This window comes from Eublepharis macularius, chromosome 2, assembly GCF_028583425.1.
Source record: "Eublepharis macularius isolate TG4126 chromosome 2, MPM_Emac_v1.0, whole genome shotgun sequence".
NCBI lineage: Eukaryota > Metazoa > Chordata > Lepidosauria > Squamata > Eublepharidae > Eublepharis > Eublepharis macularius.
In genome coordinates this window covers 216,676,054-216,703,366 of record NC_072791.1, presented here as the reverse complement: position 1 = coordinate 216,703,366, position 27,313 = coordinate 216,676,054, and the positions used below count along the sequence as shown (strand labels likewise).

At 43.6% G+C, this 27,313-nt stretch overlaps 2 protein-coding genes across 2 annotated transcripts; one reads left to right on the top strand and one right to left on the bottom strand.

Moving 5' to 3' along the window:
- Positions 1-813: 813 nt before the first annotated feature.
- On the bottom strand, positions 814-18,515 carry TYW5 (tRNA-yW synthesizing protein 5). Its single transcript, XM_054971015.1, has 9 exons — positions 18,432-18,515; positions 16,958-17,143; positions 15,589-15,743; positions 13,462-13,531; positions 8,650-8,694; positions 6,811-6,948; positions 5,206-5,293; positions 3,478-3,594; positions 814-1,089 (listed from the first exon to the last, which is right to left on the bottom strand). Exons 2-9 carry the CDS (start codon positions 17,078-17,080, stop codon positions 833-835), a joined length of 993 nt encoding a protein of 330 aa, XP_054826990.1. The 5' UTR covers positions 17,081-17,143; positions 18,432-18,515; the 3' UTR covers positions 814-832.
- On the top strand, positions 18,438-27,076 carry MAIP1 (matrix AAA peptidase interacting protein 1). The gene is made up of 5 exons (XM_054971016.1): positions 18,438-19,109; positions 21,233-21,304; positions 23,018-23,144; positions 24,506-24,656; positions 26,836-27,076. Exons 1-5 carry the CDS (start codon positions 18,759-18,761, stop codon positions 26,912-26,914), a joined length of 780 nt encoding a protein of 259 aa, XP_054826991.1. The 5' UTR covers positions 18,438-18,758; the 3' UTR covers positions 26,915-27,076.
- Positions 27,077-27,313: the final 237 nt, after the last annotated feature.

The window sequence follows — 27,313 nt, the reverse complement described above, 5'->3', positions numbered from 1 at the left end:
ACGAGCAAATGGGCAAAAAGATGCCCATTGTATGTTAATGAAAGTATTGTTAGCCATTTGATAGGTGCCAATTTTCCCTAAATGACTATTGTTTGCAAAAGAAAGGGCTCAGTGAATTATTTCTCCAGTATTGCAACACATGGGTTTTTGCTCAAACTCTTATCATTATGTTTGTGATGCTTATTAGTACCCTACCTGATTAATCAGATAAGGACTTGTATTCTTATGTCCATTAGAAAAGGGTAGGCTGAACAAAGCAGCAATGGGAGATTTCTTAATTAATCCAAATGGCTCCGTCAAAAGCCTTGAAATTGGGCATATTTTCTTACACAGCTGTGTAAATACTGCTTATCTTCTCTCTTCCATAGACAGATTAACACAGCAGTTTTTCTACAATTCTATAAACTTTAAAATGCTTAACATATGAATGTATAAAACCAAGTTTGTTTTTAACATACTTTTCAGTGTAGAAATCAGGTTCTTGGTGGGCAGTTGGGAGACGCTTTTACTGATTGTATGTTTCCCTTGTCAGTACATGGAAAGAGGTGTTCTTATTAGGAAAGCAAGTCATTCTCTGGCAGTACAATCCTAAGTGGAGTTACTCCAATCTAAGGTCATTGAAATCAATGGGTTTCGACTGGAGTAACTTTGCTTAGGATTTCACTGTAAATATCCCAGTGTACCCGATTCTAAATCACAGACAAAAACCCATCTAACCATGTAGGAAGTATGAAATACTCAACTAAAATGTTTCCATGAAAGTTAAATATTGTAAAATGGTCTATGTGCCATGTTTGTACGAATGGCAAGGTCTGAAGATCTAGCATACTCTTTATTCATAGTTAGTGCTGTATGTTTTTTTTTGGATATGTAAAACCATTCTCCGGCCATAAAAATCTTTGTATTCCTCAGGTAGCTCTTCCAGTGTCTTCAATGCTCTGTCCAAAATCTGAACTGCTCTTGATGCTGCAGCCAGGTCTTTGTTTCCATAAGTGTCTGTCTTGTCATAACATTCAGAAGGAAGATGCTTCCAAAAAACATTGACTCCAACTCCAAACTCCTCTGAAGTCACGTTGTGGAACCACAAAGCTGTAAGCAGAATAAAGACTTGAAAGGAACTGTTGAATTTCTTATGAGCAGCAAATTGCAGTTGATTTTTTGGACCATTTCAGAGTGACTCCCTATCAACATCCAAAACAATATTTTGAGTTTATGTTAGTTGCAGGTACTGTGGTATGTTTTTCAGTTGCACAGAGAAACATTCTAGGATTTAAACCCCGAGGAAACTCTTGGATAACTAGTTCCAATTCAAAGGTCTTGTATGAACGACGTAACATAAATGGGTGGCTCAACATGATGAATGCAGCCTGCTAGCTGCCTGACTGCATCCCTTGCTTCCACTGTCCAAAGCAGGCAGCAAAACAGGTCGCTTATTGAGCAACCTGGGGAATGCCAACTTGAGGAAGGGGTCTGTATTTGACAAGCCCACACATTATGGTCTGCCCTGGAGGTCCTTTCCTGTGTGCCAGCTTTGTTGGAAGTTTTGCTGGGTGGCCATCAGCTAGGGTTATCTCAAAGAGGCTGAACCATCTCTCCAGGGAGAGCTGCCTTCAACCTTCCCTTTGGTATTTATAAGCCAGAAAAAGCTCTTTAGGGAAAAAAATCAGAGCTTCGTATTTAAAGCAAATTGAAACTAGCCTACAGCAGCTTAGCCCCAGCCAGCAAAAGCCAGTTTCTATAATGAGGTATTTTACATGTCTTCAGAGGAAGGCTCTTGAAAAACACCTTCCTACATATAATAACTAGCAACGTGCCCCATCTCTGTACGAAGAAGAACTCTAGTTGAGTATAAAGATTTCAGAGGTTTAGGAGAGGAAAGACTTCTGCTTAGACACTACACATTTAAAATTAGTTCTGCTGTATTTTATATTCCAGTCTGTGTGTGGTTTAGGAGACACTGTTATATTAGAAACCTATTTTCCGAGAAAGTTAAGGGGCTAGGTTGACACCAGCCCAACAGTCTTCCACACAGGAAAAACGAAACTCACTCATGATAAATCAATCCAGTAAATGCATTTTTTTACTATGAAAAATCAAAAGTTATTTCTTCTAACTTAATATATTGTTATGACAACGTCAAATCTATGCAAGAGGCCAAAAAGCTGCATCATATGGGTAAAGCATTACACAGAAAGAAATCAGATGGATGTACACAGTGTGTGACGGGGGTCGATAGTGTTTTTGTATGCCAATTGCTAACTCAGATGGTGTAATACTTGCTGACAAGCTCAGATAAGAACTGGGGATAGCTGCACTAGCTCACAGCAAAGAGAACACAAGCATCTATCTGCCATAACTTTTCAAAATGTGTCTGCATGAATTTTAATTGAAGAACCGCCAGCAACTCTGTTACAGCTTGGGTTGCAAAGGATGGCTTTAAATTTTGGGCCCAAACTTTTCTTCTACCCTTCTCTAGCCTGTAAACGTTCATCTTTTTTTCCTCCAAGCCTGTTCACTAGTGTTCTTTTTTCCGCTGCATTTTTGTTGCTTTTCTGGTAGCCAGTTTGGTATAGTGGTTAAGAGCATGGGACTCTAATCGGGAGAACTGGGTTTGATTCCCCACTCCTCCACTGGAAACCAGTTGGGCGACCTTGGGTCAGCCAGAGCTCTCTCAGAGCTCTCTCAGCCCTACCCACCTCACAGGGTGATTATCATTGTGGGACTAATAATGACATAGTTTGTAAACCGCTTTGAGTGGGCATTAAGTTATCCTGAAGGTCGGTATATAAATCAAATATTATAATATTATGACCACACAATAAATATCAGTATCAGTATGTACTCAGAGCTGGCTGTGACTTGATGGGTGAGCAACCATAACCAGGTAAGAGCAAAGGGAAAAGCTTTCCAGCAGCCAAAGAGGTGTTCCAAGCCTAGTCCTGTGCACTGTTTCTGCAGCTGAACATATACTACTTTTCCAATACAATATCTGAAAAACAAGTCTCTGATCATGTCCCCTTCTTCCTGCTCAGCTTCTGTCGTAACAGAAAGCATCCTAGAGTACGTGCGAGGAGAAGAAATTCTGGAAAAATTGAGATGCGTGTCGGTGGGAAAGTCTGCTATGCCTAGCTGGTCAGCTATTACACAGATATGGAATAAGGTGTAATATGTCCCGTGCTGCCAAGCAAGCAGCTTATCATGTGAGTGTTAGGAGGTAGTCAGTCATAAACGCTGCATCCTAATCAGTGACAATGTATGAATTAGATCTAAGATGGATGAAGTCAAAGAGTACTTATGCTTCATTTACGAACATAGCCCTTAAATAGTAATCTTTTAAAGGAAAAATACAGATACTTGTTCCCTACAGCTATGTTCAGCAATGTTTAAAGCCTGCCTCTGCCCAAAGAGCAACCTCTAGCAGAGGAAAGTGTTGCAAAGTAGAAGAGGATACAATCCTGTGGTTGTGTGTCCTCTTACCTGGTATGAACAAAACGTCTCCTGCTTCAAGAAGACACTCGTAACGTCTGGCCTTGGCAAAGAGAGGGTATCTCTTGAAGTCCGGTCTGTCTACATCTAGCACCTCTGACTTGGTGCCTAATGAACATTAATTAACAATGAGTATTATTACTTCTGTTAAGTGACTCAGCTGTCATTCCTGCCTATAGGCTATGCTAGGCCCAGGGTGCTATTAATATGTTTAATCCTGGCCCCGTGACAGATGTTCTGAGCTTACTGATTCAACTGTACCTGTGACAGTAGTTGATATTTTCAGCTATCCTATATGACTGATTACTTTAAATCATGGTGTGAGTTTATCAGAAATCCCACACTCATATCTTCATGTTTTAAATAGGCAACTTCAATCCCAGAAAGGTTTTAATTACAGCACTCTTAAGATCTGGGCATCACAGCATTCTTAAGATCTGATATAAAAACAGCAGAATTCGTTAGGTAATAAATTCAATCTACGTTTGTTTGATGTATTGTCGGAGGCTTTTCACGGAGGCTTTAAGAATGAACAGAGCATGGTTTCCAGTTCTGAAAAACACCAGGCTAACAAAACACTCTATACCCGACAATAGCCCTGCAGAGAAGATTAGCACATCAAGCACCAATCCATATGCAAAAGAACCTCCTCAGGATACAGTGAAGCCTCCCGCCATTAGCATTCTACACCCTGGGAAACTCTTACAGGATGACTCAGCTCAACCCCACCCCTCCTGAGTAGATATAAATGACCTGCCAACATCTTTTCCACACTGCGACACTGAGAGATCTCTGTCTTTTGGTGCTACACCTCTGAAGATGCCAGCCACAGCTGCTGGCGAAACGTCAGGAACTACAATGCCAAGACCACGGCAATACAGCCCGGAAAACCCACAACAACCATACGTTTGTTTGACTTTCTTTTGAATGGTAAGTCTGCAGTGAAGTCTGGCTGCATGCAACATTCATGCAGAATAATGTAAAGGCAAACGGAATACGGCTGGGGTGGGAGGGTGGCATAGTTATACCTTGCCTTAACTCCTCAGACACAAGCCAGCAAAAACTGCAAGGACATACACAACGCAAGTGTCTAGCAACAAGTTAAAGCGGAACACATTTAATTACATAAGTGAAAATGTAGCCAAAACAGTTTATACTCCACCAAATGCCTTCTGGGATGAAATAGTCTTATACATCTTCTTGAATGGGGCAAGGAAGGTACCCTCTGCACCCAATCTGGAAGGCTGCTCCAGAGCAATGAGCCCACCACCAAGAAAGCCCATGACCAAGCTTTTGCTAAATGGATAATTCTATATGAAAGTACTACCAAAAAAACCCTGAGAAACGTAATTGGTGCATGGGATTATACCGGGAGATGTGCTGGAAGAGGTATGAAGGCCCAGGCCATTAAAGACTTCAAAGGTGCTACTAATTCTGAATTGGGCCTGGAAACATGTACAAACATGTGGATCTCCCCCCTCCCCTTCCCAGAAAAATATTTGTTCCAGAGACTTGATTTACAATTACAGTGTAAGTCTAATAGTGTTCAAAATGTATAGAAGAGGGATTCGCGCTTTGGACAAGTTTCAGTCTATTTAGAGCTTACTTGTGGAGAGCTGTCTCTTTCAAACAAGCCTCCTGTTGGTGGTGAGTTTTTAAAAGTACACACTTGCTCACTACTTAGAATTCAGGTTTTTTTTTTAAAAAAATGGCACAAACCTGATAAATACAAATAAGGAGCATCCCGAGGACTGTACAAGACAACTTGTTTCCTTCCAGTCACTTGAATTAAGAAGTTATCCATTACCTGTAAGAGTGAAAGTGGTAAGTTTGCTGATCAGAAAAAAAAACATTTCACTATCATGCATCTGCACTAAGTTATGACAACAGCTTTCTAAAATTGCTTTGAAAATCTTTGGTGTGGGGTCTGTTTAGATCTTGGGAAGGCTTTTTGATCAAAAAGAAAAACACTTGTCTTACGTAATGTTTTGCAGGTAAACATTGTTCATGTGTATTACTGTGGGCATTTTGAATATTCGTTACTGTGGGTTTAAATGCCTTTGAGTTGTTGCTAGATTTGTTTTATTTTGGTGACTTAAATAGCTACCCCATTGCAATCACAGCCAATCACTGGTTTAGAACTTCCAGCACCTGCCCATAAAAAGATGAGAACTAGAGCCAGAGCTGGGTGTCATCCACATATTGATATGGAATCCCAGATCTCCAGATACCCATTCTCAACTGTTTTCATGTAGATGTTAGATAGTATAAAGGACAAGATGGAACCCAGGGGAATCCTAAAGATAAAAAGCCGTGTGTGTGGGCAGGGGGGCAGAGCTCTCCCCATAGCATCTTATAAGACTTCTCTTTCAAGAGGGAGTGTACTTCCCATACAACATGGTTACCCAAACCTAGATGGGGTAGCCATGTTAATCTACTCTAGTATGTTTATTTTGCTATCCTAGTCTAACTTGGCCGGATCATCCAGAAGGCTATCAACACCTGATCACCGCAAAAGCTACTGAGCAAGTATCAACAGGGATGCATTCTTCCTGTCTGGTTGTGGACAACAGTAGCTAAAGCAGTCTGTTTACAAACAAGATCACTACCTTATTTAAAAGATACCAACTTGCTTAAAAGGTCCTTGAGATGCTTGGGCAGATATTGGAAAGAATGCTTCTGGCTGTATGTTTCGACTGTAAAGCAGTCTGGAGGGATTTTCCTGCAGATGGATTGGGAGCCACTCAAAGTGGTAAATGGGCAGCAACGTGCCAACAGACGTGTTTGTATTTAAGCCACTCAGCCTGTTTCTTTGGCTAGTGCGCTTACTTGCATGTAATTTCTGTGCTGTTATTCATGTGTATGGATTCAAATGTGCAAAGAACGATGCGGAAGAAAAAGGGAATGGCAGGGTGAGCTGCAACAAGAAGGAATTGGGAACTCCTGTGTAGTTGCAGCCTTGCCTTGGCTGTGGATTCCAGAACACATCAACACGACATCGACCACAACAGCAACTTTTCTGAGATGCACATTTTAAAAGGAACGGGGCAGACAACTTGACGAGACACTCATTAGCAAACCAGCCCCTTTCATCAGTTAAGAGCACTGGCTTTTGGTCCTAAACTTTGGTTGAACTGTGAGGTGCACAAAACAGATAACAGAGGCGGCAGCAGCGGGAACCTCCACAGCTTCATGTCTGAAAATCTAACCAACCATCAACAGGAAGAATGCTGTGCCAAAGCACAAAGACTACGCCATAAGTTCTTTGTCCACAAAGTTCAGCGTTACCCTGTGCTAAAAAATGCTCAGAGACGTGTTGCCTACATCGTAATGGGTCCAAAGCTGTAGTCCTGCTGAGCTAATGCGGAAGACGGTGGAGAAGAGCTTTTCCTTGTCAAAGTATTCAGGGATCCAAATGTCATCCCCCAGCAGAGGAAACTGTTTTCTGAGATCTGCAATATCCTGAAAAAAAGGCGGCCACATTTAGACTTCCCATTGCATCACATAATTGGAAGAGGGAAGAGGGAATCTATTCAGACACAAATGTATCAAAACACTCCATACAGGCAATACCTCCAACCCCAGTGGTATGGAAAAATCAGAGCAGGCCCATCAGCATCTCTGACGAACAGAGCGGTGTTTCTCAAAAGCTTATGCTCCAGTAAAGTTGGTTAGTCTTAAAGGTGCTACTGGACTCTTTTCGATTTTGCTACAACAGACTAACATGGCTAACTCCTCTGGATCTATCCCCCCACCCATGCAAACTACAGTACAGTACAGAATATTAATAAGACATGAGTTGCCAACAAGACAGTTAAGTAAGCAATGGGTAATCAAAGCAGTCAGGTCACTACACCCACAGCTATTCACATTTTAGATTCACATAAGATTCAGTATACTGATTACCCATGCGGCTGTTTTGCATGGACTATGCATGTTTCATTCCAAATCCTATCTTTATTTAGTTTTGTCGCTTGAGATGTTATAGCAGAAGTATAGGTAAGGGAGGGGCAACGGGGGTATATAGGCAGAGGAACACGACTGACGTTCATGTGGAAAAATGCCATGCCGTACCTCTGCCGTGACCAACAGGGTCTTTGGCAAACACTGCATTGCCACTTTTCACAGGTATATTCAAAATCATGAGAGCCAAGGAGCTTATGATAAGGAAGGTTCTGTGAATTTCTTCTACCTCCACCCCAATCCCACAGAATTATCATCAGTGTTTTGGGGGGGGGGGGGGGAATGACGGACAGTGGTGATTAAGTCAGATTATATATTGTTAGACTAATGACCCTACTTTATTAAGCTTGCTTACAAGCCAATGTAGTTGGTGATTCTTCAAGAGATTTTCTCCATTGGACAAGCCAAGCAAAGCTGACCTCTGGAGATATTCATAACTCCAGTCATCAAAAATGGATAATGAATGTAACATTCTATCAGTCTATACCTGAATTTTATTACCCTCAAGTCATTTTCTTTTCCACAGCAAGAGCAGTTAGCCAGTCACTTTTAGATGAAAAGGTTTCACCATCTTTTAGCCTTTGCGGACAGTCTTGCAACAAGAACTTCCATGATGATAATTCCAGAATGGTAGCCATGTTTGTCTACAGCAGCAAAATTAAGCAAGAGTCTAATAGCGCCTTAAATACTGATAACATTTATTCCAGAATTAAGTTTGGGAGTCACAGCTCATTCTGTTGGGTGCATCTAACAAAGTAAGCGCTGATCCGCAAACATTTACGCTTGAATAAATGCTAGTCCTTAAGGTACTACTGGACTCCTGGTTTAACTCTGCTACACGAAGTTTCTAGAATCAGTTTTCCCCTTGGTATGTATGATTGTGGTCTTTAACAGTTAACTGGAGTCAGTCAGCTATCCCAGAAAGCATCTCATTATTTCAAGCAGTTAGTTGTGACGACAGGAAAAAGCTGTCCTCTCTATCTTGCTTTTTGCCAGATAGCTCCTTTGAAATGGCTGGCACCTGGTCTAAGCTCCTGCAATGGAGCGACAAACTAACACGGTCATCATCTCTTCTCAGACATCTGAGCACGCAGCCACAGTTTCCCTTCCTTGAACACTGTTGTCCTGTTACCTTGTATTTAAGTTTCCGCTTCTGAAAAGAGAAGGCTGATGACACGTGCTTGAGAAACCATTACTCACCTTCCGAGGGTCATCTCCAAGGGATCGCAAATAATACTTTTCATCCTGAAAAATACAAGTATCACAAAATTCACTGTGATGGAGGGACAGTACAAATTATTCTAATCATCTAGCTGCTAGTGAAGCATTTTACATTTCGAGGTAACTAAAAGGCTCAACAAATTCCACTCGATTTGCTTGCTTTGTATTTATTCTGTTTTCTAACAAAACTGTTTTTAATCAGAACGTGACATAAGGAAACCTGAGAAATAAGTGATGCAGGATTGTTTAAAGCTGTATTCCAATCCATCCAATCCTCCTGGCTTATGGTTGAGGACCGCAATGGTTACCTCCATAGCCGGCCCCATTGTCTGTCCCCTTATGGAGGGAGAAAATACACTGTTTAATGCCACATATGGCTTTTAACTTTGATTTATTCAATTTATGCTGTTAGAACTGTATTAGAATGTTGTACTCCACCCTGAGCCCAGTTAAGGGGGAGGGCAGTTTAGAAATCTAATTAAATAAATAAATCTTGCCATCTGCTGGCATAGGAGGAGAGATCAGAAATTCAGTTGTTTCCCCACAACTTTGAGTCTCAAAGACAAGACCAAACATGGTTTCATTAAACCTCTCTAAAAGATTACTGGGTTGTGTGTTTTTGTACTGTGAAGGTGCAGGCTGCATTAAGCAACAGCGCAATTTGCTGTTCACCTTCCCTCTTAGAAGTGATTTAACTCCTTATGTTACCACAGGGGGTTGAATCCAATGAACCTGAACTTTCCTCTGGCACTCTGAACTTTCCTCTGGCCCTGATGTCAGAGGGAAGGCGCCCTACACTAGAGGAAGGCTCTGTTTTTAATGGAACAGATCCGTAGGATGCAGCCCAGTACTTCTACATAAGCGGCTGTGACCTTTAAATCTGTAACAGTTTCTGTTAGTGAACAATACAAACATTTAGCACATTAGCTTAAACATCACAAGTCTGCCTTCCCTCTCCCTACAGGGTTCTTTCATTTTGCTTTTCCTAAGGAACTCAAGCAATGAACATCCCCTCTTTCCCCTCCACAACAAACCCTGTGGAGCAGATTATACTGAGAAAGCACAGCTGTCCTCAACTCGTTCTGCGAACGTCATGGCAGGGTGGGCACTGGGACCTGGCTTTTCTCCACTCTCCAGCCAATATTCTCACGGCCACACACACTAGCTGGCCTTTCACCCCTAGGTCAGAATCCAAAGAACCTTGCAGCCAGTTCCACATGCCCAAGAGCAAACTGAGATCTGGCTTCTTAAATAACAGCCCCCTCGCACCATATAAACAACTTTTGAAGGGGAGGGGACTTGGAAAAACTATTTGTGATTAAGCATGGCAGTCAGAGTCAGAAATCCCATGGCGTATGCCTGAAGTAGGGCAGGTGTTGGTCCAAAAATAAAATAAAAGGCTCCACCAGACAATGATTTTCACAGATAGCCTTCTGTTTATCTTGTCTGCCCTCCCCATCTCAGGACTTCTTGTCACATTAATCATATCATAGGGTTTGAAGGGACCTCCAGGGTCATCTAGTCCAACCCCCTGCACATTGCAGGAAATTCACAACTACCTCCCCAACACCACCACACCCATAGTAACCTCTGCTCCATGCCCAGAAGATGGCAAAACACTGTAAGGATCCCTAGCCAAACTGGCCTAGGAAAAATTGCTTCCTGACCCCCAGATGGTGATTAGCATTACCCTGGACATGTAAGAAGGGGCCACAAGAACTAAGCACTGATGTAATCCTTCCTGCCCTCCATCATGATCTCCCTAAGTTCACAGAATCAGAATCTGCTTAAATACCAACAAAGAAGGAGAGCCCACCACCGCCCGAGGAAGCCTGTTCCTCTGAGGGACTGCTCTAACTGTCAGGAAGTTCTTCCTAATGTTTAGTCGAAAACACTTTTGATTTAATTTCAACCCATTGATTCTGGTCCAATCTTCTGGGGCAATGGAAAACAACTCCGCGCCATCCTCTATATGACAGCCCTTCAAGTACTTGAAGGTGGTTATCATACCACCTCTCAGTCGTCTCCTCTCCAGGCTAAACATTCTGAGCTCCTTCAATCTTTCCTCATATGACTTGGTCTCCAGACCTCCCACCATCTTCGTTGCCCTCCTCTGGACTTGCTCCTTCATTAGTTGTGGTGCCCAAAACTGGTCACAATACTCTAGGTGAAGTCTAATCAGAGTAAAGTGATACCATCACTTTGCGTGATTTGGATGCTGTATTTCCGTTGATACAGCCTAAAATTGCATTTGCCTTTTTAGCTACCACATCACACTGCTGCTGACTCATGTTCAGTGTATGGTCTGACTCCTAGCTCCTTTTCACACATACTACTGCCAAGACAAATCTCCCCCATCCTATAATTATGCATTTGATTTTTCTTACCTAAATGCAGAACTTTGCATTTATCTCTGTTGAAATTCATTTTGTTTGTTTTAGCCCAGTTTTCCAGCCTGCCAAGATCATCCTGTATCCTTACTTGGTCTTCTACCATATTTGCTACCCCTCCCAATTTAGTATCATCTGCAAATTTAATAAGCATCCCCTCTATTCCTTCATCCAAATCATTCATAAAAATATAGAACAGAACAGGTCCCAGGACCGATCCCTGAGTTCTTTTTCAAGAGGACGAGGAACCATTAACAAGCACTCTTTGGGTGCAATCTGTCAACCATTTACAGATCCACCTAATAATAATAGGATCCAAACCACATTTTACCAACTTGTCAACAACGCTATTATGTGGCACCTTATCAAAATCCTTAGTGAAATCAAGATAAACTACGTCTACAGTATTCCCCTGATCCAGCAAGGTAGTAACTTTCTCAAAAAAAAAAAAGAGATAAGGTTAGTCTGACTTGACTTGTTCTTGAGAAACCCAGGCTGGTTCTTAGTAATCAGAGCCATCCTTTGTAAATGCTCAAGGACTGACTGTTTAATGATTTGTTCTAAAACTTTTCCATCAGCTTGACTTTTATAGATGTCAAGCTGATGGGTCGGTAGTTACCTGGATCCTCCTTTTTCCCCTTCTTGAAGATGGGGACAACATTTGCCCGCCTCCAGTCTTCTGGCATCTCACTGGATCTCCAAGAATTTTCAAAAATGATGGCCAGAGGCTCAGAAACTACATCCGCGAGTCCTTTTAGTACCCTTGTGTACAATTCAACTGACCTGAGGATTTAGTTTCGTTTAACAAAACTAGATGTTTATGTACTACCCCTATACAAATCCCCCATCAAATGTTCTGATATTGTCATGTTAAGGACCATTTTCTTCGCAGGAAAAGACTGAGGAAAAGTAGGAATTGAGCAGCTCTGCCTGCTCTTCATCACCTGTTACAATTATACTTTCCTGTCCCTGCAATGGGCCTACCATGTCCTTGCTCTTTTTCTTACTCTGAACATAAGCAAAGAACACTTTTTGTTTTTAGCATCTCTTGCTAGCCTAAGCTCATACTTTAGCTTTTCTAACACTCTCCCTACAAGCACTGGTTATTTGTTTATATTCATCCTTGGTTATAAGGCCCTCCTTCCATTTCCTACATGAGTCTTTTTAATGTCTCAATTCTTTAGAAAGCTATTTATGAAGTTGTCAGCAAGACAAGCCAGGAATTTATTTGACCTTTCATCTTTAGCAGTTAAGACTTCCAACCGATATCCGGGTAATTGAAATCTCCCATGACCACTGTGTCCCGTCTCTTTGAGACCTTTGTAATTTGTTCTAGAAGCAACTCATCCAAGTCCTTTGCCTGGTTTGGTGGTCTATAGTAGATCCCCACCATAATATCACTATTATTTCTTACTCCTTTTATTTTTACCCAGAGACTCTCAACTGAACTTCCATGCTCAGATACATCTATTTCTTCACAAGTATATATCTCCTTTACATATAATGCTACCCCCCCCCCCGGTTCCTTCCCTTTTAAACAAGTTGTATCTCTCAATCCTAGTATTCCAATTGTGAGTGTCGTTCCACCAAGTTTCAGTAATGCCTGTTGTCTCTTTTGAACAAGTTGTTTCCCTCAGTCCTAGTATTCCAATTGTGAGTGTCGTTCCACCAAGTTTCAGCAATGCCTATGATGTCATAGTCCCCTTCCTGTATTAGGACTTCAAGTTCCTCCTGCTTGTTTCCCATACGCTGCGCATTAGTGTAGAGACATCGAAAGCCATGAGTTATATGTCCTGAGGTTTTTGTTTCTGTGCTTACCTGCAAGGTAATATTTCCTAGCATATATTCTACTCCCCACAAATCTTCAGTGTTCCCTTCTCCAGTTATAGGATTTGAATTTTTATCTCTCTCCCCCAAAGGATTAAGTCTAAAGCCCTCCTTCTCCAATTTGCAAGGCTCTTACCAAACACATTTTTCCTACTCTAAAGGCCCTGCACTGCACAAATAATAATTATAACAATATTCATTGTTGTAACTTATCCTACATTCCATTTTAATTTAGTTTTATTTATGTCATTTATCATTTGCCTTTCTCACTGAGACTCCAAGAGTATGACTGTTCTAATCAGGGCTGGAATCTGCTACAAGTACATCTTTTGCCATGAGACCATAATTAAGCATAGATGAGACTTCTATTATGATAGTTCCACTTACTGGAAATAAATTTCACTGAACTCGTAGAGATTTACTTCAAAAGAATTATGTATAAGACTGTATTGCACATATAATTTAATCTGGAAAGTATTGAACTGAGTTTGTCTTTTGAATTACAACCCTTTTTCCTCAAAAAATTTAAATTTCAAGGTAATTGGGAATATTGGTAGCAAAGCTGTACAGTTACCTCAGAAATAAAGTACTCTGTGTGTTTGGCTTCAGCTGCTCTCTTTACAAATACATCAAAGGGCAACGTTCTGAAATGAAAACAGGTACAAATAAAAGAACTGACAATACTTTTCAAACAGAAAAGAAGTGTTATGACTCTAATGCTCACTCCAGACCACTTTCTTCAATTTTACAGGAAGCAAAAAACCTTTATATCTAGTCTACCAATCAGCACAACAATCCTAAACACAGTTATGTTCTTAAGTCCTAAAATCAATTACCTTCTTGGAATAAGAGTGCTTCACCGATTTGTGGCTTAATTTACATTTTAAACCCTGCATGCTATTACTGTTTTTGTGTTTCTTTTACATCACGTATGTCACGTTGAACTCAGTGGGACTTAACTTCCAAATACACTTGCAGAGCGTCTGATTGACTTGTTCTCCCTGGAACTAGTTTGTGCCTTCAATTTACGCTTGCGGCTTTGCACAAAATTATGATTTCATATTTCTTTTACACAGACCACTGATTCATCATAAGCTCCAGGAATAAACCAGGGTGCATGATGTTCTCACTTTGGTTCAAACTGGTCACACTCTAGCCATGAGAAAAGAAGCTGGAGAAGACAGCAAAGGAATTTTCACGGACAAATGATAAAAGACAATTGGATGTCCTAAATTACGTTAGTCCCATCATTCTGTTTTGGTTCAATGGAAATGAAGGCACAATTATTCACAGCCACAGAAAAGCAAAACTGCTTTGTGCCTCAAGGTGGGGGAGGGGGAGACACATCTGACAATTAGGTTTTAGAAAACAGCCCCAACTAATTCAAGCAACAGTACGACGACAGAGTGCTACACGGACGCGAAACAAATATTATTTGTATTAAAAAGCATTCTTCAGTTAATTGAGATGGTATCATATCACTTCTAATTATGGAAGCCCTCAAGAGCACAGTCAAATTCATTCTAGAATAAGAGTTTTGTGGAGAAAACGTTCCAAAGGTTAAGGGGACGTTTCTTTCGATGCTAAAACTTGAAGCAGACCAGCGTTTCTGAAGCTTAATTTTCTCCTAGATAAACCGGATCTCTTGGACGACCTTCTCTCAACCCGTGAAGCTCGTTACGTATGCTTGTCTGGCTTCAGAATCCCGAGCATCGCTTCTTCCTCACGTACCTAGCTCCTACGTGCACGCACACATGAACACAGGGGCATTTCTCATCCCTTTTCTACCATGTCATACCCAGCCTACGAAACCAGACCCCACTCTTGGCTGGAGCTTGTGATCTCCCTCCTCCCTTTTAGCAATCCGAGTGAAAACTCTCAACCTCGATTCTTTTCAGGTTGATTACCAATAAGATAAACACTGATGTGCCCTCAACTGCCTTAAACCATGAAATATGTATTGATGATGTATAACTTCAATCCATGCTTTAGAATATTATTACGCTTTAAGAATGTCAGTACATCAAAAAAGGTGCAAAGAACTATATTAAATATGTCACAAAAGGTTTCGAAATTCAGCAATTTGACTTCTCTCGTATTCAAAAAACTGCCACTGTATCCTGCTAAACCAAGCCTGCACAACTTGTACCCAGTAACATAGCCCACCCTGTGCTTATCAACCGTCTTCGTCCATCCAGAAAAAAATAAATTTATTTATTTTATTTACTTTCCATTTCTATTCCGCCCTGACCAAACTAGCAGGCTCAGGGCAGATTACATTCTGTAAAAATTACACTAAAAACACAGTTTATGATTTCGAAACAATAATATAAAACAGTACAATATAAATATATAAATTTAAGTTAAGAAGAAGTTAATTGAGACTTCATGGCATGCTTTTTTGGCTTGGTGGGCAACAAGTTGCATAGGCCTGTGTTGAACCTGAAGAGGAAACTTTACAGAAAAGCCATTTTGGGAAAGAAGACAATTACAGGGTGCAATCCTGTGCAGAGTTAACTCTGCGTAAGATTGCACTAAAAAACTTCTAAGCCAGACCAAGGTGATAACCAAAATCTGGACCGCATTTCCTGATTACAGAAAGTAACGGCATTAATCACAAATAAATCTTCAACTGTAAGTACAGAATCTCCAGGAGTTAGTGGTATATCGCTAAAACAGAATAAGGCTTGGAGTGAAATACCTATACACAAAGTTCTTACTGAGGAAATCCATCTGAGGCTCAGCAGCAACGTGAACTTTTACTTCTTTCTTTCCTGCTGCTTGAATGAGGTAATCCACAGTCCATTTGGCCGTGCAAGGGCCCAAATCTATTCCTCTCAGTACTACCGGCTTTCTCTAAGGAAGAAAAAAATCCCAACAGAATTATTTCATTATATAATAACAATAATAATATTTGATTTATATACCACCCTTCAGGAGAACTTAATGCCCACTCAGAGTGGTTACATAGTGTGTTATTATTATCCTCACAACAATTACCCTGTGAGGTGAGTGAGGCTGAGGGAGCTGTGACTGACCCAAGGCCACCTGGCTGGCTTCAAGTGGAGGAGTAGAGAATCAAACCCGGTTCTCCAGATTACAGTCCTGCCACTCTTAACCACTACACCAAACTAGCTCTCACTACACGAATACTGCCTTAACCCAAATTCAGTTGCTCACAATTCCTAAACTGTGAGCCACTGATCAATTTTCAGTCACTGAGTTAATGGAAATACAGATGCTTGCTTTCAAAGCAGAAGACTCCATTAAACATAGCTTCCACTGTAAGTTACTGTATTATATTGCTGTCAATACTAGCATTATTCAATTAATGCAGTACTTTGGTCAACTTTATCTCATTTTTCCTCACAACACACTATTCTTGTACTATTATTTTTTCATAAGCTCATGTACCAATTCTGTCTAGCAAAGGTCTCAGGATGGTGGTGGTGGAAAGTTGTCATCGCTGGAGTTTTCAGAGCAAGGTTTGCAATTCCCTGCCTCTGCATAGTGACCCTGGTCTTCCCTGGAGATCTCCCATCCAATTACTAACCAAGGCCGACCTTGCTTAGCTTCCAAGATCTTTGGAGCTCGCCTGGGCTATCCAGGTCAGGGTGAACGGTCTCAAAGTATCCACAAAAACTTACACTGGAATCTAATCTTCTTGGTCTTTAAAATGCAATTTCAGGAGAGGTCGCCCTACTAAGCTGCTGTAGCTGAAATAAACAGGCATTTTGCAGCATCTTAAAGAGGAACAAAACTTTATTCCTGCAGAAGTTTTTGTGGACTAGAGCCTGTTTCTTCTGATGCAATGCGTGCATCTTTAATAAAAATTAAAATGTCTGCACAGGGAGGGTCCACGTATCAGAAGGAGCAGGCTCTAGTCCAGGGAAGCTTATGCTTGTTACTATGCCAACAGACTCCTGTTTATTTCAAGGTGCCACCTGGCCACTCCCAAGGTTTAATAGCCAGGCCCTTTTCTCCACAAGAGAACCAATTAGAAGCAATTCTGGAGACCAAATTTGGGGGGGGGGGGGCTGAAGGTGCTGGGGCAGCCAAGTGTTCCCTACCAGTGGGTAGATCTCCTGCAAGAAGAACTCCCGTGTGACTCCGGTGTACTGAGCCAGGGGGATGACTGGCTGCCTCTCCATGGCCACCTCTTGGTGCTCAATTTCAAGCTCCTTCTCGCCCATTTCCTCCAGCTCAGCCAGCAGCTTCGCCTCTCCAGAAAAGGCCTCCAGTCCACAGGTGCACTTCTGCAGGAATAAAAAGCATTGCTAGGTTCAATGGGGCCACCAGCTCCTTTGGAGGACTCCAGTTTCCAGCGCCTCCCAAATGTAGACAGGGTGGTGAGGAGAAGATTGGATCAAATTCAGAGCTAGAATTCAAACCATGAATTGCTTCAATAAACATCCCAGGCTGTAAGCGCATGCCACACACCCCTCCATGGGAGTAAAGACTGCTGAACACGGTGGGACTTGCTTGCAAGTAGATGCGGCTGACCTTGGCTCTCAAGCTCTGACTGCTCTCTGCACCAGCAGGCAGGTGTGGAAAGCAATTCTAAAGTGGCCCACTGAGAATATCCCACTAAAGTCCATTTAATGGGCTGTGGTCCCCATAAAGCCTTCTTGGGGTGCCTCTGGAGTACAACTGCCAACTTTTGGACAGGGCCTGAAGATCTTCTGGAATTACAAATGATCTCCAAGCCAGAGAGCTCAATTCCTCTGAAGAAAATAATTTCAGGTAGGTAGTTGTGTTGACCTGCAGTAGAGCAGCAGGATTTGAGTCCAGTGGCACCTTAGAGACCAAAAAGATTTTCAGGACATGATCTTCCAAGAACCAGTTTGATGTCATGGTTAAGAGCAGCAGAACTCTAATCTGGAGAGCCAGGTTTGATTCCTCATTCCTCCGCTTGAAGCCAGCCAGGTGACCTTGCCTCAGTCAGAGCTCTCTCACCCCCACCCACCTCACAGGGTGATTGTCGAGAGGATAATAATACCACACTTTTTATAAACTGCTCTGTGTGGGCATTAAGTTGTCCTGAAAAGCAATATATAAATTGAATGTTGTTCTTGTTACAGATACCAAGTATCTGAGTAAAGGAGTTTTGACTCTCAAATGCTTTTGTTGGTCTTTAGGGTGCTACTGGACCCAAACCCTGGAGAAAATGGCTGTTTTGGAAGGGGACTCTGTGGCATTTAACGCCCCCCCCCTCCCAGTTTCTAGGAATCTCCCAACCTGGAGCTGGCAACCCTACCCAGGTTAGCCCCCCCGCCCCCAACCCACTTCCCAGCTATGGTTGCCAGCCTCCAGGTAGCGGCTGGAGATCTCCCGGAATTACAACTGGTCTCCAGGCTACAGAGATCGGTTCACCTGGAGAAAATGGCTGCTTTGGGGGGTGGACTCGATGGAATTATGCCATGCCAAGGTCCTTTCCCTCCCCAAACCCCACTTTCCCCAGGTTTCTCCCTCCCGATCTCCAGGAATTTCCCACCTTGGAGCTGGCAACCCACTTCCCAGCCCTTCATCCTCTCCCCAAATGACCTTGCGGGGATCCCCAAAGGGCGGCGCGGCTTGGCGAGCAGAGCCGCCTCCCCTCCAGGCCGAAAGCGAACGCGGGGCTTTTCTGGCCTCCTCAGCCAGCCGGCCGGCCGGCCGCTGGAACGAAGCGCCTTTTCCTTCGCGGCCTCACCAAGGCCGGTCTCCAAGGGGCGGAGGTCGGCTCAGGCTCGGCCCGTTGCCCTCAGCGGGCCTCCTCGCGCGGGAAAAGGCGAGGCCGGCGGCGGCGGCTGCTCTCGAAGGCGGAACCCTCCGCGCGGCTCCCCGGTCCCCGCCCGGGCTTCTTCCGCAGCCGGACCGCGAGGGACGGAGATGAGGGCCGGGCTGGGGCTGGGGCTGGGGCGGGCGGCGATGGCGCTCTCCTGCCGCCGGGGCCCCGCCGCGGCCTGCCGCCTCCTCCTCCTGCCGGCCGCGCCTCAGGGCCAGCCCGGCCGGCTCGGGCCTCCTCGGCCGGCGGCCTCCTCCTCGCCCCCGCGGCCGCCCGCGCGGGCCCTCAGCGGCGACTCGGAGCGGGGCGGCGGGCGGCGGGGGCAACGGAGCGTGGTGGTGGTGGGCGTCCCCAACCCGCTGATGTGGCTCCGCACCCGCCTGTACTTCTTCCTCATCCGCGCCTACTTCGACCAGGAGTTCAGCATCCAGGAGTTCACGGAGGGCGCCAAGCAGGTGAGGCGGGAGAGCTCCCGGAATCACCACGGGCCTCCTGGCAACTGAGGTCAGCTCCGCTGGGGAAAACGGCTGCCATGGAGGGTGGGCTCTATGGCATTGTATCCTGCTGAGATCTCTTCCCAAAGCCAGCCCTCCGCAGGCTCTGCCCCCAAATCTCCAGGAATTTCCCATCAGGGACCTGGCAACCCCACCAGCTCGCCTGGAGAAATGGCTGTCTTGGAGGGTGGGCTCTATGGCATTATACCCCGCTGAGGACTCTTCCCCAAACCAGCCCTCCACAGGCCCCGCTCCCCAAATCTCCAGGAATTTCCCAACAGGGAGCTGGCAACCCTTCCAGTTCGCCTGGAGAAAATGGCTGCCTTGGAGGAGGGATTCTATGGCGTTATACCCTGCTGAGATCCCTCGCCTAGCCCCTCTCACTTGTGGCGTTTCTCAGAGGCAACGTGGTGTAATGTTTCAAGCATTGAACCACCAACCCATCTCCCTTTCCTGTGACCTTGGACTGTTCTCTTTCTGGCTCTCCTACCTCAAAGGGTCATTGTGCGGAGAAGGTGGGGAGAGCCATGTTGACTTTTGGGAGGAAGTGGGAAGGGTTTTTTTAAAACACAGTAAAAAATAAATTCAGCAGGTTAAATTCAAAAGGGGACAGTAGAGGCAGGGCACTAAATAGAATCTTTAAGTCCCCTTATTTATTCACACATTTATTCACAGTAAAATAATCCATGAAGCACCATGGCTTGTTGGATTTGCTGAGACGAGAGCCAGTAAAAACAGGCATATATAAATATGATTCAGGTTAAAGTGTTCACACACTAGACATTAAAACAAGCCAATTTGGAAATAGTTGAGATTTTGATAATGCCTACTACAAGCGGACTATTTTACTATGTGTCTGAAGCCTTCAACAATATATTTTGCTATGTGTCTGAAGTTTTCAGATAGCTGCATGACTATCATGCCCAGGGCCAGGTTAAGACATGCTGGGGCTCTAAGCTGTGGCACGTTCAACAGGTCTCACTAGAATTCCCCCCCTAAAGAACAATGTTCAGTAACTTTTAGTAATATTTCTGTATTTAGAGGCCCCTTATAATCCAGAGCCCTCAACTGTAGTTTATTTACCCTGCGTGTAAATCTGGTTCTGTTTGTGCACTGTTTTCTCTTGGAAATATCTGACTAGCCACTCCTGGACACAGAATAGTATGCCTGAACCTTGAATGCCTGAATCGGAGCGATGGAGACAACAGCTGTCTTCCAGGCAGCTGTTTGAAAGCATGGAACCACTAACTCTAACCTCCTGTTTGCTGGGATTTTTTCTCTGAATTTTGGATAAAGGAGTAGTTTATGTTGGTTTTAACTTCAGCTGGCTGTTAATGATACCGCTTGTTATGGCTGCCATAGAGTGATTTGTAAAAGGAGACCTGAATCTTGGTTCTATATGTATGCTCTTTGGGATCTAACAGGGGACCTTCTGGCCCCTGTGTATGCGGTGCAAGAAGCAAAGCTGGGCTGCTTGTAGAGGAAGAAGAGGTTCCTGCATATTAGGGCACTCCCCAAAAATGCAGAAAAGAATGTAAATCGATCTCCAAAAATTCAGAAATGGCCTGACGAGAACTGAAAATTCTCCAGACAATTTGGAAAGCTGAAAGCATCAGTTAATGAGAACAAGGGGATAGGGAGGAGAAACCACCTGTTTGTTTGTAGCCCTGATAGCTTAGAGATTGGGGGTGTTTGGGGGGGTTTCCAAATTTTCCTCCCGTTTCCCACCTTCCCTTTGGTCTTCTAGCTGGTTGTTATTTATAAAGCACCTACAACTGTACAGAATTTAAATATAAGCCCAGCCCACAGATTTAACAATAACAGTGCAATCCTAAACAGTTACTTCAGTCTAAACCTATTCATTCCAATGTGCTTAGGCTGGAATAACTCTGTTTAGGATTGCACTGTAAGTGTAAATGGCAAAGGCATTTTGGTAACAAAATGTGAAGTAAAATATGTTTAGAGCTGTTCTCTAAACGATAGAGCATATATAAGTATTCTGTCCGCAATGCCTGCTTCCTCGATGTTCCTAGGAAATCAAATTGACTTGTAATAAGTGGAAAAAATCCTGTCTTGTTTTCCAGGCCTTTGCGCTTGTTTCGAGGTTGATATCCCAGTGCAAATACGATTTGCTGGAGGAGTTGATATCAAATGAGGTAAAAAAAAATTAAACCTCCGTTGCTGTGGGGAGAGCAAACCTTAATCCGAAAGCATGCGTGGGTAGCTTAGAATACAGTTTGTGCAATGTTTCCTCTCCTCTGCAGAACTCCAGGTGATCAGTAGTTGCTGGCACTGAGTTTGTAAAGAGCATGCAAAGTGGAGTCTTCCTTCTGCCGGCGCTGCTGCAAGTGCCCATAGCTCCATCTTTCCTTCATTCTTTTCCCAGCTTCGGCACCTTTGCTTTTACCATGTCTAGAAACTAGACATGGGCCTAGTCTATGCATGCAACTAAATGAGGTGGTAGCAGGGCTCATTTCGAGGGGGAACGCACAGGAACGCAGTTCCGGTAGTTCCCCAAAGAGGTCACATGACAGGTGGCCCTGCCCACCTGACTCTCAGCCATTTGGGGCCCATTTCGGCCTGAATTAGGGCCGAAACGGCCTGGATCGGGCCTCTGATAGGTGATGTCAGGGGGCGTGGCATATGCAAATCAGTTATGCTAATGAGTTCCTCCAGCTCATTTTCTACAAAATGACCCCTGGGTGGTAGGATGGGCCGTACCATTTCAGATGGCAGGTGAAGGAGAGTTGTATTTTTAATGTTTCCCATCTTAAAAACCGCCCGCAAATAAAAAATAGGAATCCAGCGAGAGAGATTATAGCAGAGCTCTTCACAGACTCTGCTGGTTTTCCACTTGGTGGTGGAGAGTGCCCTCAAGTCACAGCTGACTTATGGCAACACCCCCACCCCCACCCCCTTGGGTGGGGTTTTCATGGCAGGTTTTCCACTTCCAGAATCTATAAAGGAAGAGAATCTGCGAAAATGACCTCCCTCCTCTGTAGCCTCATGTGCAGTTTATTCTGCCACCTCATTTTCCCGCATGGGTAGACCAAATCTTAATTGCAGTTTTCCAAGGTTCACCAACAGAACTTTTCTTAGTGGCTGGGCTCAGCAACTGGAATGTATTGCAAAGGATGTCTATAGAGCCAGCACGGTGTCACGATTAGAGTCTCAGACTAGATCTGCAGGATCCAGTTTCAACCCCCCACTCTGCCATGGAAGCTGGTTTGGGTGACCTTGGGCTAGCCAGACACTCTCAGCCTAACCTACCTCGCTGGGCTGTTGTGAGGATAAAATGGGAGGAGAGGAGATACAAGCTGCTTTGGGTCCCCGCTGGGGAGAAAGTTGGGGCTACATTAAACGAACAAGTAGATGCTGAGCGCTTTCCCATTATCACTGAATACTGTCAATTAGCGTTCACTCACTGGAAGAGAGGCTGCCAGTCAGCTTGAGCCCCAACCCCTCCAGGTTAAGTCCTGCATCAACTTTGTCCTAGTGAACGAGTGTGCTCACTGTTCCATCTCCCCCTCCTTCCAGTTTGATTCCTAGAAAACCTTGGTAGTCCGGTCCATAACATACTGTAACGATATGTATAAACAGCCACGCTGTGAAACATTTCCTGGATATTCATAACTGGAATCCTACAGGAAACGAGAGAGTTAGTGCTGTATAACCGGGGTGATGCGCAGTATAACCTGTGCAGTGGGGTGCTTGACTTGGCTGGGATTTTCAGGTACTTCTGCAAGTTTTTTTTTTTTTAAACCAAGCACTGATTATGATTGGCAGCAGTAGTGGGCTAATTATGTGCCTCGGTTTCAAGGCTCCGGTGTCCTGCAGGATCGATGTTAACCGTTCCCCTGCTCCTTCAGGTGCTTCAGGTGCTAAAGGAGAAGCTTTCTTTGCTGCCTGAAGACCACAGAAGCGCCCTAGCTGCTGACGTGGATGAAATAATGTATACGACGGCAGGAGATGTCGGCATTTACTACGATGAAAGTGGTACGTATCTGTTTTAAAGCATTCATACAAACGGTGAAATGAAGCTGCCTTGTGATGAATTATTGGTCTGCCAAGGTCAGTACTGTCCGCTCTGACTAGCGGCAGCTCCCCAGCATCCCAGACGTGGGTCATTTTTCATGCCACCGGACGCTGGTCCTTTTAATGGGAGATGCCTTGGATAAAACCTGGATTATTCCGCATGCAAAGCAGACGCTCTGCCAGTTTGGTGTAATGGTTAAGAGCAGCAGGACTCTAATCTGGAGAGCCGGGTTTGATTCCCCAGCTGGGTGACCTTGGATCAGTCACAGCTTGTCTGAGCTCTCTCAGCCCCACCCACCTCACAGGGGGTTTGTTGTGGGGATAATAATAACATACTTTGTAAACTGCTTTGAGTGGGCATATACTGTCCTGAAGGACAGTATATAAGTCAATGTTGTTGTTATTGTTGTTGTTGTTGAGCCACAGTCTTTCCCTCTGAACCATGACCTCTCCCCTTAAATCCTTTGCAAGCTATTCCAGAAAATTTCCATTATTTTCTTTTGGTTCAAGTGCTGTAGTATTGAGGGGCTCTGTCTGTCTTGTGTTTCCTCATCGAGTTAATATATCCTCACCATTCTAACCCTGCCTGGCATTTGTATCAGCCCCAAGCAAAGCCTCAATTTCTTTTCTGAAGTGACAAGAACAGCCTGTGGCCGAGAAGGGTTTTAATTCAGCTTTCAGTCTCTTTAGCTAGGAGCCCAGTCAGCTTGACATTTGCATTTGGGGAGAGAAAGTCACTTGGCAGTAGAGAACAAATGTCTGCCGTGTTGCTTTCTAAAGCCGCCCTCATAATTTGAGGCCAAGAATTGTAAACATTCGGTGTTCACACTCCAGAGGAGTTAGCCGTGTTAGTCTGTAGTAGCAAAATCAGAAGGAGTCCAGTAGCACCTTTAAGACTAACCAACTTTACTGTAGCATAAGCTTTCGAGAATCACAGTTCTCTTCATCAGATGCTTAATGCAGTCTTCGCATCTGACGAAGAGAACTGTGATTCTCGAAAGCTTATGCTACAGTAAAGTTGGTTAGTCTTAAAGGTGCTACTGGACTCTTTTCGGGGCTCACGCTATTTGCCAGAAAATAACCCTGCAGATTCTGTTTTAGAGCCCATTGTGTGAAAGCTTTTTCAAGAGCTCTCAAGCTCGGCTGGCTTCCTTATTTTCACAAGCCGCAAAACGTGGGTGCTTAGACAATGCAGAATCACTTTTTCTTTAAATTATGCACTTTTCTGTGCTGTCCCGTTCACTCAGTCTACTCCGCTGCTTAAAGCTGAAGAAATCCTTTTCCTGTTCCTGCCTCTAATTTCTCCTTCATCTTGCAAACAGGAAGGAAGTTCGTTAGTATCCTGATGCGTTTCTGGTATCTGACTAGTGCCGACCTCCCTGACGAGACTCCAGATGGAACCAAAGTTTTCCAGGTTGTGTTTGGCGATGAAACAACAAAAGAAACGAAACGCCTCTTAACGGCAAACTATGAGTAAGCCTCTCTCTGACTTTCTCTAGGGACTTGACTTCGTTTTTTCTGTGTGACACTCTGTCTGATCAGCAGAAGGACTCTTCTGATGGCCGAAGAGCCACTGGAGAAAGGTTTGCAGCTTTGGAGTGGTAGGATACAGTCAATCCCTTGGCATATTAATCAGGACAGTTTTGTGAAGAACCCCCTTTGGTGGTCATAATAGGGGCAATGCATTGAGGGAAGGCAATATTTCCGTCCTAGTATTTTCACCCTGTTAGCAAACTGGAATGGAAATTCACCTTGTCATTGCTTGCTTCCCTGCAGCACCGGGAGTTTAGAGGTGCATATGGCTTCTGAAAGAGTTGTCTCAGATGCAAGATGTTTTTTAAAAAAACAGCCTGTTTGGTAAGCATTGGACAAATCGCTTAACGCAGTGCATCATCTCATAAAGCGGGAATAATGGTGATATTGTAGAGAGTGAAATTGTGTTCTGCCATAAGCCTGAATCAATGGCCGATCAAAGACAGGGTGTCGCAGTCGATGTGTTGGACTATTCTTGGGGAAAGATTGAACTGATATTTGTGACTGCGAGACAAAAAATTAGCAGTGACAAATCAGTCTTGTAAGAACAAGAATCAAAGTTCAGGGAGCGGAGACACATCTCTAGAGCACGATGCTAAAACATGGCAGGGGGAAGGGGAAGCGAAGAGATGGCCCGTACCTGTAGGGCCTTTGTGGGCTCATGGAGCATCGCTTCACGCAGGAACACATTTTGTATGACCCCTGTGGAGCCCCTGTTAATCAGTTACATTTATAGGTGATCTTTCGTCCTTCAGAGAAGAGAAGGTGGTATACTTGGGGTTTCTAGATCATCGCTCATCCTGACACTGACTGGACTGGCTTACCTTCAGCAAGGTTGCTGGATCATGTAATTTTGGATCATAGCCTGGGACCTGTTAGGATCAGGCCATACAATACAAGGGTCTCCAAGTGCCGCACCCCACTTTTCCCCTGTAGTTCTGATTCATTTATATACGAGAGAGGAGTACCTTAGGGATGGGGCCGGATCTACTCCAGCAACCCACTGTGGTGGCAAGGGGCAGGTTTTTCTTCTTTCTCCAGCAAATTTGCTAATTGCTTCTTGTTCATTTCCCCTCTTCAAATGTAAAAGGGAGGTGGGACCCAGAAACTACCTTTTTAATATGTAAGCGCTAATGCCAGAGTGGCTTCACTAATAAAGTCTTCAGATAAAACCAATTAGTGTTTTAAGCCGAGTCCTTGAAATCTTGCAGTGCCTTTACTTTTGACATAAATTGAATTTATGGTACCTAGCCAAAGGGATTAAGCAGCTTTTTCTAAACTGGCTTTTACACTGTTTAGCTGCTTAGTATTAACTAAAGAGTAACATTCATGCCTTCAATCCTCATTCCATTTGCAATAGTACTAAAAGCTCTATATCCTTCGATGTTACTCCATCTGCGATGACACCCAGCGTGTCATTAAACTCCAGGACTGGGTGTTTCACTGTGACGCTGTATTAGATAGGCAGGCAATCTCCTGCTCTAAATTTTCTCAATGTTTTAAACTATTCAAGAAGGATCATGCTAGAGCCTCCTATTTGGTTAATACCCTTGCCCGCAACCTTAGAATAGCTTTCACCTCCATTCGATTTCAAACTATGCCAACAGCGCTGTTAGCTGGATGCTGCTCTAAAACACCTCAAGCTCTTCACTATTGCATTTGTGGAGCCCGAGTTCTAGAAGATCTACCACGCTACTTATTATCCTGTTCTCTTTACGCAGAGCCAAGAACTAAATTCCTTGCAGAGGTTTAAACTTCAGATTCACAGAAGCTTTTTCTCCTCTCAGACACTGATCCATTGGTTTCTTATAGAGTGTAATTTTTTGCTTTAGCGGCCAAAAAAATCTGAGCTAGATCTGTATCCAGAGAAAGCAATGCTTTTATTTGATCCACATTTCCTGGTTAGATTGTTTTCATTGTTGATATTTGCATATATGATTAATCGTTGATACTTGTGTACATGATTCACTTATTTACGTCAGATTCTTTTATGTATTTGGATTGTAACAGCCTTTGGCCATAGACAATAAACTCTTTTGAGGGTTGATAAAAGCTCGATAACAATATTTAAACGATATTTTTACTAAATCTGCTTATATTTCTTTGGGTTTTTTTAAAGATTCCGAAGAGAATTTACACAAGGAGTAAAACCAGACTGGATGATTACACGAATTGAACACCCGAAACTCTTAGAATAAATTCACTGAACACTCATTTTCATGGACAATTATCGATATGTGGCATATCGAGCATCTCAAGATGGGAGTGGCACGGTCTCTTGTGGGCTAATTTTGTACTTGTTTTCCAAATACAGTATATTGCTGTGATGCGTAACAATAAAATCTTTTCCACCAGTCTCACACATTTGTTCTTGACCTATTGCTGAAGGCTTCGCCTTAGGCCTGTTGGGCTGTTACACTTGGAAGTCTCAGGGTAAGATGGACATAAGCTGGCAATTAACTAAATTATAATGTATAACTACAGCAAATATTCTATTTTTCTTCGGTAACATATGAAGTGGGTGGCTGAAAAATGCTAAGGGAAAAAAACCAGAAGTGACTTCACCAAAAGTAATGACCTAATACAGTCAAAGTCAA